General features: G+C 34.1%; 2 protein-coding genes across 3 annotated transcripts; one reads left to right on the forward strand and one right to left on the reverse strand.

Moving 5' to 3' along the window:
* Positions 1-237: 237 nt before the first annotated feature.
* LOC121996628 (malate dehydrogenase, chloroplastic-like) lies at positions 238-2,607 on the reverse strand. Of its 2 annotated transcripts, none has more exons than XM_042550648.1 (2): positions 2,480-2,607; positions 238-1,632 (listed from the first exon to the last, which is right to left on the reverse strand). In XM_042550648.1, the coding sequence occupies exon 2, from the start codon at positions 1,618-1,620 to the stop codon at positions 397-399; it is 1,224 nt and encodes a 407-aa protein (XP_042406582.1). In that variant the 5' UTR covers positions 1,621-1,632; positions 2,480-2,607; the 3' UTR covers positions 238-396. The 2 variants fall into 2 exon arrangements, with proteins under 2 accessions (XP_042406582.1, XP_042406583.1); XM_042550649.1 differs by having other exon boundaries at positions 238-1,638; positions 2,480-2,575.
* Positions 2,608-2,771: 164 nt separating this feature from the next.
* On the forward strand, positions 2,772-5,349 carry LOC121996629. The gene is made up of 6 exons (XM_042550650.1): positions 2,772-3,170; positions 3,297-3,347; positions 3,429-3,562; positions 3,673-3,764; positions 3,868-4,912; positions 4,989-5,349. The coding sequence occupies exons 1-5, from the start codon at positions 2,829-2,831 to the stop codon at positions 4,065-4,067; spliced, it is 819 nt and encodes a 272-aa protein (XP_042406584.1). The 5' UTR covers positions 2,772-2,828; the 3' UTR covers positions 4,068-4,912; positions 4,989-5,349.
* The last annotated feature ends 7,415 nt before the right edge of the window (positions 5,350-12,764 follow it).

Raw genomic sequence — 12,764 nt, forward strand, 5'->3', positions numbered from 1 at the left:
AGCGTCGAAATGTCTATGCCAAAACCCCTCCCTAGCCCGATTAACGACATTCCTTTTAACATGCAGGACCATTCGGAGTCATTTTTTCCAATTATGAATCTTCGTCCAGTTAATATCAAAGTCATTTACCTAATCCACAGTCTTCTCCGCTTTCGGACAAAAATACCTAAATTAACAATAAAAAAAAACACACACACACATTAGGCGAATCAAGACGAAGACCATCTACCTCCGAGATTCATTCGAACATCTAAATTATCAAAAATAAATAAAATAAACACATTAATAGTCTGTTACATCAAGACAAAAATACTTCAACAAAATGTTCTATTCTACATTGGTTGGAGCTGAACTCGAGCATCCCTTTCATTCTGTTTCTGCAGGACTAAAACTGACTCAGGCAGGTGCAGCAGTGGCTGTTGTCTTGTGAACAAATGCCACTCCCTTCTCGATGCTAGCTTTCAGCTCAGGCTTCAGGGTTTCCAGCGCCTTCAACTCAAAATTGGTCAGACCCTCGAGATCGGAGGATATAAAGGCTTCTACACCTTTCCGGCCGAGCTTAACTCTTGAAGCAAAGAACGGCAGCTCAGTTAGTTCAGACTGAACGAAGGTGCACTCGTAGACATCCCCATCGCCGTCAAGCGCACGGAGAGAAGATTCAACAAATCGTGCAGCAGCATAGGCCATTGACAAGGTTGCAGATCCAGCGCCAGCTTTTGCCTCAACGACCTCTGTCCCAGCATTCTGTATTCTAACAGTCAGCTCTTCGACTTCTTCATCTCTGAACGGCACCACTGGCCTTGTCTTTGATAGCAATGGCAAGATGGTAATGCCCGCATGGCCTCCGATGACCGGCACATCCACATCGATGAGCTTTAGTTGCTTCTTTTGAGCAACAAAAGTGTTGGCCCTAACAACATCAAGGGTAGTCACACCGAAAAGCTTCTTGGGATTGTAGACACCCTGCTGCTTAAGCACCTCGGCAGCTATTGGAACAGTAGAGTTCAGCGGGTTGCTGATAATGAGAATGAAGGCATCAGGGCAATTGTCTGCAACAGCCTCCACCAGTGTCTTCACAATCCCAGCATTGATATCGAATAAGTCATCAAAGGTCACGCCTGGCTTCCTTGGAATGCCGGCAGGGATCACCACCACATCTGCACCTTTCAGACAATTGGCCAATTCTGATGGTCCAGTGAAATCTAAAACTTGAGTAGGAGTGTTGCAGTGGCTGAGATCAGCAGCAACTACTTTAACATTTGTAATATCATAGAGATGCAGTGCTGAGACTAGAGGAGACATCTTAATCAGAAGTCCCAGAGGTTGGCCAATCCCACCAGCAGCCCCAAGGATCGCCACCTTGTACGATGCTTGGGGCTGATTTTGATTCGAGAAAACCTGCTTTTCTTCAAGTTTTGGAACAAGAGATGCCCGGAGAGATGCATTGCTAGCCTTGCCCAAAAAGGATGAATCAATTTGAACATTTGATGCAGCCTTCAGACCTCTGACAGCGCAGAAAGACTTCGAGCTACTCAAATTCGAGCAAAGACTTTTAGATCTTGAGCTAGCCTGAATACCAACTAATCCACCAGACACTGTTGTAATTGCTGTGGATACCATCTTAAAAACCGCCTATTATTATAGTATAAATGAAGAATCAAGAGTCAGTTAAAAGAAGCTGTGGCTCACTTCAATATCAAATGAGCATAAAAGATGTCAAACTTTAAGCCAAAGAAGACTACAAATTATGCATGAAAGAAATATTTATAGGATGGAAAGATGGAGAAATATTCTTACAGTGGTGTGACAAGGGTTCATGATTTCTTAAATAAAAAATATCCAAGCACCATCTTCCAAATGGAATAAGGTGCTAAAGAAAACATCTGTTTTAAACCTAAAACAACTACTTTTTCCCTTTTTCCAAATGAAAATCATGTCCAAAAACAGTCCCCCCGTCAGTTATGTGTATGGTGGAAATTTTTTAGCTAATATCCAATAGACAAAGCTTCAAAAGCTAAATGAACTAAAAGAAAAACAAAGCCAATGAATTATCTAAAAGGATCTTGACATCCACTACTCATCAAAGAAGCGTGATGGAATCAACATAATCAGTACCAGTGCCCGATTCAATAATGATAATAAATAAATATTGTGAAGGACGAGTTGCCTCTCCTTCGTTCTCAAATTCTTAGCTTGCTATAAGATTCCAATCTCCAGGAAGCTCAAAACCCCAAATCTCAAAACAAAAACCCCTTAGCCAGCATGTTCGACAATAACAAGATACCAAATAATCTAAATCTTCGGGGAGTAGCACCGTTGCGGATCTCTTCTCCCCCGCGGAATATCCGGTTGACAAAAGAAAGAAACATCCATGATTATTTGCAAACCAACTTCAAACATCTAAGATCTAGATAAGCAAGGAATGGGACAAAATGACACAGAAAAAGTAGGGGGAGAGCGAGGGGGAGCACTGCTTTACCTATCCTCTGGAAACGAACTCTTCTCGCCCCTCGATTTGATGCGGCGTCGACGGAGACTGTGGAGGCAGACGGGTGAGGAGTGAGGAGCCTTTTCCCCTGCCAAGTTACAGAGAGTTTTATAAATTAGACCTTGCAAAAGAGGAAATTAAGCATAGATCCCTTTTGCTAACGTTATCTTTTTCGTTGCCATCGGATAAAGTATTAGGTGGACTTTGCATTGACGAATGTAAATTTGAAAATAAAATAAATTCAGGAGCTTTTATGTATAATTGTACCTCTTCATGACTTCTCCAGCGCAAGCTTCTCTACGGCATCGCCGCCTTTTTTCTCTCCTCCACCATCGAGGCCATGGCACTTCGCCCTTTTCCCCTCGCCGGCATCGAATGCCGACGCAATCCTCCTTTTTCTGTATCTTCCTCCGCCTCCGCATCCGCCTCGTGCTGCTCTAAGCTTCGGTGTAAAATGCCGTCCACCATCGTCGATGGCGGAGATCTCGAGCAGAAAGGGGAAATCCGCCTCCGCCTCGCCGCTCTTTCCCTCCATCCCCTTCCAGTAGACGCCGCCTCCGACGATTTTCCCTGCCATCGATCTTCCCTATCGGCCGCCGTCGGACCTCCGTTGCACTCTCCCTTCTTCCAGTGGAATCTTGATCGAAGGCACATCCTTCTCCTCAATTTCACTGTTTGCGCTGTACGATTTGGATTTCCGTCTTAGTTTTTTCAATTTTGTTGATAAAGATGGGGGAATCACACTTCTTGTTAGAATTTTGGTCTGCATCGTGAAATTTTCCTCCTAATCCTTTCTCCCTTTCTGCAGGCTGCGGTTTCTGCGGCGTGGATATTCTTCTCTGCCATTCCGACACTTTTGGTATGCCTCTTAACTAGAAAATTTCTTTCAACAAATTGAGGCGCTACGATCTGTTGACATTTGTTTTGGATGAAAGAGCAGGCTTTCAGAAAGGCTGCCGAGTCGATTGAAAAGTTGTTGGATGTCACAACAGAAGAGCTTCCTGATACTATGGCTGCGGTTCGATTGTCTGGCATGGAGATTAGCGATTTAACCACGGAGCTCAGCGACTTAGGGTTACCTGATTCATCATTTCTTTTTCTTTTTTTTTGTTTAGCAATTTGTGTGCATTATCTGAATCTCTGATCAGCATGCATCTGTTTGCGTTCATGTTGTTGGTACACAGCCAGGAGCTAACACAAGGTGTGAAAAATTCAACCAGAGCAGTTCGTGTGGCCGAGGACAGGTTGCGTCGCCTTACAACAATGAATCCAGCAGGTTGGACCACTCTCTTCCTTCTGTTCTAACGATTCAAGAAGTGTTTGTGACAATGCTTATGAAGGTTGGACGATGTGTTTCACTTCCATCTTCACTTGTTTAGTGACGATGCAGGGAAAAACACCCCAGAGTGATCAAACTGTCGAGCCTGCGGTAGCTAGAACTGCAAGAAACATGAGAGAAGGAATCGTGAATGGGCGTGTGGCCTTCGGGCTAATCTTTAGCCTCACTCAAGTTTCTCGCTGGGCATTTAACTTTCTGACTTCAGATGCAGGGAAGAAATCATCCAACAAGCAGAGTTAGGCCTAATCTGAAAACTTCAAGGCTTGCACGAGCTACGTACTACTCTTGTTTGACATGATTACCACAGTTTGCTACTGTTAGATTGAACTGCTTTTAGTTCATCGAAGCCTCTCTTTGTTTCTTATATTTCCATGGATTATCTATTTTCTTTTAAATAGCATGAGGTGTTTGATCCTAATCCTTGAGCGAGGACAAGATATTCATGAGCCGTTGGCTTTTTTGTTAAGAAAGGAGGTACCTTGACGCCCATGAGGTTGCAGCCTTCCTGTGGCCGTCCAGAGCTAATCTCTCTAAAATATTATTCTTTAGAATTGGTTATTAGATTTATTATTAATTTAGATTTGGTAATTTATTATTATTTACTCTTTCTAAATATTAGAATAAATTACTAGATTTATTAATAATGTTTATATGGATTTGATATTGTCGTATGACTTATATATAGAGTCCTTTTGTACTCTTTTTTTTTTTTCCATATTTTCTCTATTTCCCTAGCGCCGGTTCCTATCACGAGCCGCCGTGAACTTGCTAGAGTCCGGGCGGCCGCTGGGCTTCTCTTTTTTGCCTTCATTCACATCTCTGATCAGTAAACATAATAGAGGCGTCGAAGGTGTCCGTGTATCGCGCACGTCGTAGGATCGGATGCGCCAGTGTGGATTGATTAAGAGAACTGCTGAGTGAAACGTGGCCAACAAACTTTCTTTGACGTTTGAGTAGGTTTGAATATACCACTCGGACCAGCAGTTGCGGACTCGCAGCTGACGTACGTTTCGACGACTATTAACTTCCACAAAACCTCCAGGCAGAAAACAGTTTACTTCACAGTTGCATCAAAGATCGATATGGTATTCTTTTTACGTCCATCTAATTAATTCGTTTCCAGTCTATTTGGCGTGACCTTATGATATTACTTTGCTGCAGTCTTTGGCACCGGTGCTTGTGAAGTCCATCGTTCGGCCAGCGGTGCTATTGGTTCGACGGCCGGTGGTGGCAGTGACGACAATGCTCTACTACGGCAACGCACTCCCGAGAAACGAGAGATTGCTTCGGCTGGTGCATGGCGAACTGGTGGAGGATGAGAACAATTTCCTCTTCTGCTTCCTCATCAACTTCTTGAAATGTTTTTGTTGACAATTGGACGCTTCCCAATGCTTCCTTGTTTCTTTTTTCTAATTTCTGATGCTTATGAGATGGATGTAACATGGATGAGCAAGAGATTAAGTGCATAATATGATTCCATTCTAGGATGGACAAATACTTGCCATTCTAGGATAGTTTCTTATCCTTGGCGCCGTGGAAGTAGACCATCTTGCCATCGTCGCCCATGAATGGGGGGTCATAGCACACCGATCTGTTTCCTCTGCAATTAGGAAGTCGATCTCCACATGGAATATTAATCACAATCCTCACCCGATCAAAATTCATTATAAATATATTTTTAAAGAAAAAATTAGGCCCGACCCTATGCATGTCACCGATTGATGGTCAAGGGCCTTCGATTTGTAGAGACCTCAAATTTGACATACATAAATAATATATACTAGTGATCGTGCACACGTATCGCGTGTGTAATATAATACATTAAAATCACATTGATCCTTTATAATGAAAATATAATACATTAAAATCACATTGATCCTTTATAATGAAATTATATTAATTAAAGTATTTTAGTATTAAAATACTAAAGCAAAGTCATTAGTAAAGTCATTAGGGTAAATTACTTGACTTTTGAAAATCTGAATTATTTGGGTCTTTGAAAATCAATAATTAATTATTTGGGTAAGATTTTTAAATAATTAATTATTTGGGTAAGATTCTTCAGACTCATGCAATAATACAAAAGTGACGCATTTAATATTATAAAAAAACTAAGAAAAGTATTTTTTTTAACATTGTAAATCTAAAATATTTATAGAATCTTCTATGATCATAGTATTGTCAATTCTAAGATATGATACTAAAGAGAATTATATTTTTTTTATATAAAACAACCAGAGAAAATTAATGATAAGAAAAATTTATAATAATACACCGCAGCTAAGCCTCGAACTCTAGATCACTGATTATTTCGCTTGTGAAATTACTAATAAATCTTGGAATTATTTTTAGTGCGAATAGAAAAAAGGATAATAACGTAAATTCATTTTATGCTTCACCAAAGTTAGTTAGTAAAGGGGAAGATTTTTAATAAAATAATAATATATATATATAGTAAGATTACATATAATTAGATTGTTTTAATAAAAACTTTAAAAAAATATATTTATTAGATTATTTTAATAAATATCCAAAAATATATATATTGTTGAATTATTTTAATAAAGGTCATATATATATATATATATATATATATATATATATATATATATATATATATATATATATTCTATTAAAATTTAAGAAAAAAATCTTTAAAAAACAATATATATATATATATATATTCTATTAAAATTTAAGAAAAAAATCTTTAAATATATATATATATATATATATATATATATATATATATATATATATTCTATTAAAATTTAAGAAAAAAATCTTTAAATATATATATATATATATATATATATATATATATATATATATGCTATTAAAATTTAAGAAAAAAATCTTTAAACAAAAAGAAAAAAAAATAAGGAAGGTTAACCATTCTTTTTTCTTTTTTCAAGATTTTATTTATTGTACAATTCTTTTTTCATTAATTTGTTTACATAAATCATAAGATTCTATGGTTACGTTTGGTTGGGTGTAATGTAATCGAGTTTGTAATGTAATTTTGATTACATTACTACGTTTGATAATATAATGTATATAATCTTTGATTACAAGGGTGATTATATTCTTTTGTTTGGTATCCATTATTCTTTATAAAAAATGTAATTCATATTATTATAAAATGACAAAAATATCCTGCGACTTCTACTGACGACCGCCGCACCTCTGTCAGAGCTTGCGTCCGGTGACTAGTGACGGCCGATGACCGACGGCGGCGGCGGTCGGCGACCAAGACAACCGACGGCGGTGGCAGGCGGCGACGACCGGCGACCGATGGTTGCTGGCGGTGGCGTCCGGCAATCGCCGCGGGGGTGGGCCGCGGACGACGGGCGATTGGCTGACTAAGGATATATTCGACATTCAAATTTTGGTTAAACAGTAACCTCGTAATGTAATCGGATTACATAGTATTTGCTTTGTAATTCAGATTACAAAACTTCACTACCTATTGTAATCGAGATTATATTACTTTACAGGTTTAAAGTTAAAACAAACAAAATAATCAACCTGGTAATGTAATCCTGATTATATTACAAGACACAAATTACACTCTACCAAACGTAGCCTAAAGAGAATCCTGAACGCTAATGTCCTCCCTTTTTTCATATGAATCTCTTCTAATTAAATTAGAAAAGCTTATTCTCCAATTAAAATTTTAATTTCATCAATATCATCATTCATCAATATATAAAATTACAACGTAAGTTACCTACTTATCTATATTTTTTCTATTGTCAATATTCAATATTGATTTTTAATATTGTATTGAGGTCAATATTTTATGATTTTTCTTACCAATTTGAAAGAATCTAAATCAATCATCCCAATTTTAATTATCATAGAATAGATTATATCGATTGCTTCAAACAATTTATTATTCATTGACTATTATTTTCACTGTTTGTGTTTGTTTCATTTTAACTTTGTTGCTAGTTTTGTGTGTTTTATTTTTATACTTAAAATTTATAGTACAAACATATTTCCAAAAAAATATCAATCTTGAAGTTAGAAAAAAAACAAAAGAAAAAAAGTGGAACACATTATTAAAATTCACAAAGGTGTTCTTTATAAGTTTTTTAAAGTTAGTTCTTCAATTTAAGATTAAGTTGATGAATTACAAGAAGAAAGTCAAAAAGAACTAAATGATAATACAACAAATAAACAGCAATCAAGTAATCAAGAAAAATTAAATGATCATGCAATCAATGAGCAGAAAGAATTGAGAGAAAATGATGATTATAATTATGCAACGAATGAGCAGGAAGAATTGAGAGAAAATGATAATAATAATTTGAATATTAATAACTTGATAATTTTATATATCGAAAATGAGGTATTAGAAAAACTTGATTTTGAGGAATTTATTAATGATTTTGCTTCTCAAAATACTAGAAGATATAGAATTTTTATTATGTCATATTTTTTTTTTGGGTATTTGTAGGCATCATATTTTTTTGAGAAAATTAGTAAACATATTTATTTTGTATGGTATTGTAATTTTTGAAGAATTTTGATAAATATATTTTATATGAAATTTATCATATTTTAAATAAAATATATTAATTTTTAAAATTTTCTATTAAACTATATTTAAATTATACGTTAGTAATTTTTTTTTTTTCTACAGACGTCTTTTCTTCCCAAGGATCCTCAGAAATCAGGATCGGCCTTGAAAAAAATGATTTTGAGCTTGCAATCGGAGTACTACTTCTGCAGGTGGATTCGGAACGGCTGAAGTCGGCAAAGGAGGCCTTGAGGCGGCAGTTGAGATAGGGCTTGCGGTGGGGGGCACTCACCAAAGGACACATGTCTTTCCGTCTATATTCTTAGGAAAATTAAGGATAGGGATATTTATTATCTGAATAAAAATAAAATAAAGAAATATAAATAGAAACGAAAATATTTTAGGGAATATAAATAAGAAAAACTCAAAATAAGAAGGATATAATAATATATTTCCTCCGCTATTGATATCTAACGATGCGAGGACTTTCAGATTAGTTAATTTGAACGGTTGAATATTTAAATTATTAAAATAAAACTTAAAATATATTCATGGCGTCTCAATTATTCTTAAGGTTCTAGGAAAAAAAAATTAATATTTTTTAAATAAATATTAAAAATATTTAATTTTATTAGTTATAGCAAAAGGTGAAATTTATTACCCTCGCAACCCAACACGATCAATCCTACGATCATCTGTGAGGAGGTAAATCGGAAAATTGTAGTTGGTCACTGTGAGGAGTGTATTTTTCTTGATTTTGTCAAGATTTGACACCTTACCCATTGTAACAATATCTACCCCGTATTAGCCAACTCAACCATGTCTTAGGGGCGATATTTAATTTTGTTAGTAAAATTTAAAAGGACAATTTTATATATTGCCAATGATTATTTATACAATTAGAAGCAATGACCAATTAGGTCATGTAGCAATAACTTTATCTTAGGTGAAACCTCACTTTTTTATAATTAGTAAAATTTTAAAAATAAAAAATATTTTATGCTATCTAATTTAGAAATAATAATAAATTATTGTAATACTATTAATATATATTTTAATTATAATTTTTTTAAAAAAATATATCAAACATTTTTAACTTCGAGGAAGGAAAGTCTCGATACAACATAAAATTATTATATAACCTAAAGGAAATAGGTTCGAGTACTAGATATAGTCACTACGTATAATAGACTCTTTTTCAGAATCCCTCAATTGACGAGAGCTTCATGAATTAAATTATCTTTTTATCAATTTTAATTTTGATAAATTATTAATAAAATTTATTTATCCAAAATATTTAGCTAAAAAATATTGATGGTGAATTATTTAAAAAAAATGAAAGAAAAATAAAATTTAAGAAATAAATAATACTATATTATTGAATATGTTTTTGACTTTAAAAAAAAAAAAAATATATATATATATATATAAATTAAGTATAACTAATAAATATTTTTAATTTATTAACAAAATTTAGTTTTGATTAATAAATTAAATTTTTATCATTAAAAAATTTAAAATTATTAATTAAATTTTAATTAAAAATAAAAAAATTACCAAATAAATCTAATTTTAATAATAAAAAATTAAAATTATCAATTAAATCTAACATGGGTAAGAAAATAAAAATTACCGATAAAAATAAATCTCAACTAAAATTTATTTTAACCATAATTTTAAATATTTAATATCCATACTAGTACGTTTTAAAATTAATATTCATAATTAATTTATATAGGTATATATATCAAAAATTTGTGGGCCCCAATATAATAGGGACCTTAGGTATTGGTTTTAATGGCCTATGCCTTGAACCGATCCTAAATATATTATGCCCCGAGCACAGTGTCATGGTACAAAGCATGATGTATTTCTTAAATAATTCAATTATCACACAAAATGTATTTATGATAATTAAACTAGTAGTGACATTGATATGTCATATCACGAATCGGATACTCTAGTCCCCATGGGCTGGATCAGCTGGAAGAGTGTTTGACGCTTGCAACGGAGGTTCAGGAGTTGAGGGTCGCCATTTGCACACGGACATAAAATCTCGGTCTGTTGTGCTTTAAATTCCACTCGACCCCAAGTCACCCCTCCTGCTCAGCTTAATCATGATTTATCTCTTCTGGATATCTATGGGGTCAGACTCAGGGGGCCGTTAAGATAACGGTTCCACCTTTTTGCAACGAATCGGATATTCTAATTCAAAATTAATGAGATTTAGATATCAGATATAAAAAAAATGACTTGAAATCTGTTACTAGGCCTGAGCGAATTGAACCCGTACCAAGTCCATATATTTATAAATAATAATAAGCATAATAAATATTAAAAAATGAAAATATGTTTTTAATAATTTTGATTAAAAAAACATATTTATTTTTAAATTTTCAAATATTAAGTCTGACTCTACATGCAGGTCATGCCTAGTCCGATCCATGGGCCGAGCTTGCCCAGTTGCCCCAATCGGCCCGACCTAAGGATTAGGGCTTGGCATGGGTCGAAGCAAATCATGATTGCCTGAGATACTCAGATATATATATGCACGGAATTGCTCTACTGCAGGCTCTACGTCACTCCCTACTGTAGATCCTGGGTATTTGGATTAACTTCAGTCCATCCAAGCATCTGAATTGGCTCTAAATGTTTTTTTTTTAATTTTTTAAATTTTATTTTATGATATATTATATGTATTTAAAGTTTAAAATTTTAAATTTTAGGAATTAAGTTATAATGAATTTAAGCGAATAAAATTTTTAGACTTTTCTCTTGATTTATAATATTTAAGATTAAAAATTTTAGATGTTCGTAAGATAAAATATTCCTCTTATAATGATAAAAGATGATTACATTTGCCCCTAGTGTCTCTATCAGATTTTCTTTCATATAAATTTTACATCTAATTTCTGAATCGGTCATAGTCCTACTTATCTTAGAGCATTCACATCAGCTACCATATTCAAAAATTTTATCTTAAATTTTGGATAGGATAGCTAAAAAATTTTTAAATCAGTTATCCTATTCATTCTTTAAATGATGGGAATGACTATAGATATAGATTTGATAGTAGGATGGAATGAGAATAGGAATGGAAATGAAACCCATCAAGTTATATGAGTTTGGTTGATTCCCATAAATCTAGTAATCATTCCCAAAATGTCATTCTCAAACCCACAATCCAAACACTATTTTTTACTATTATTCCATTCCCTCATTCCCAAACCCATCAACCAAACACCCTAGATTTAGGGGGCGTTTGGTTCTTTTCTAGGAATAGGAATCAGAATGAGAATCATTGTATTGTGGAATGGGAATGAGTATGAGCATGGATATCACTCTTAAAAGCAATATTTGATTAGTTGCATATTTTTTATCGGAATAAATCAAAATTTCCTTTTTACCCTTAAAAGAAAATAAGAGAAAAAAATTAGATGTGAGAGAAAGATGAATGTGAGAGAAAAATATAATGAAAGAGAATGATGAGAAAGAAAGTGTGATGAGAAAGAATGAAGAGAGAGAAAGTGTGCAGAGAAAATGAGAAAAGAGAGTGTGATAGGAGAGAGCATGATGAGAGAAGATGAGAGAGAAAATATGATGTGAGAGAAAGTATGATGAGAGAGGATGAAGAGAGAGAGAATGTAATGAGAAAAATGAGGAGAGAGTGTGTGATGAGAGAGATTGAGGAGAGAGAAAGTATGATAAGAGAGAAAGTATGATGAGAGAAAAAGTGTGATGAGAAAAAAAGAGAACAGTGAGTGTGATGGGAGAGATTGAAGAGAGAGAAAGTATGATGAGAGATAAAGTGTGTTGAGGAAAAAAAGGAGGAAGTGTGACAAGAGAGATTGAGGAGAGAGAAAGTATGATGATAGAGAAAGTATGATGAGAGAAAAAGAAGGAAGAGAGTGCGATGGAAGACATTGAGAAGAGAGAATGTATGATGATAAAAAAAAAGAGGAAAGAGAGTGTGATATGAGATATCAAGGAGAGAGAAAGTGTGTGATAAAATGATAAGAGAGAAAATATGATGAGAGGGAACAAGGAGAGAGAAGTGATATGAAAGAAAAAATAAATAAATATATTTTGATATTTGATATTAAGAGAGAAAATTTTAGTTTTAGGTCAAGGGTATTTTTGGAATAAGGGAATATTTTTATTGATGAAAATAGGGTAATGACTCATTGAAGGGGAGGTACATGAGAATGAATTATTACCCAATTTCAAGGATTCATTCCCTTATTTGCATTCGTATTCCTATAATCCAAACATTAACAATGACAATAAATGATTCTCATTCCCATTCCCCACTTCTATTCCCCTAAACCAAACGCCCCCTTAATGAATAATGATTCTCTAAATTTAAGGAATGAAATCTCTATCCTAAAAATAAAATAATATTTTTTTTTATT

This window comes from Zingiber officinale, chromosome 6A, assembly GCF_018446385.1.
Source record: "Zingiber officinale cultivar Zhangliang chromosome 6A, Zo_v1.1, whole genome shotgun sequence".
Classification (NCBI taxonomy): domain Eukaryota; kingdom Viridiplantae; phylum Streptophyta; class Magnoliopsida; order Zingiberales; family Zingiberaceae; genus Zingiber; species Zingiber officinale.

Excerpts from the sequence above, each read along its gene's own strand:
- LOC121996629 (XM_042550650.1), top strand. The coding sequence starts at position 2,829 with ATGGCACTTCGCCCTTTTCCCCTCGCCGGCATCGAATGCCGACGCAAT. Across the intron at positions 3,348-3,428 it reads CTGCCATTCCGACACTTTTG|GCTTTCAGAAAGGCTGCCGA; the intron begins GTATGCCTCTTA and ends ATGAAAGAGCAG. Across the intron at positions 3,563-3,672 it reads ACGGAGCTCAGCGACTTAGG|CCAGGAGCTAACACAAGGTG; the intron begins GTTACCTGATTC and ends GTTGGTACACAG.
- LOC121996628 (XM_042550648.1), bottom strand. The coding sequence starts at position 1,620 with ATGGTATCCACAGCAATTACAACAGTGTCTGGTGGATTAGTTGGTATT.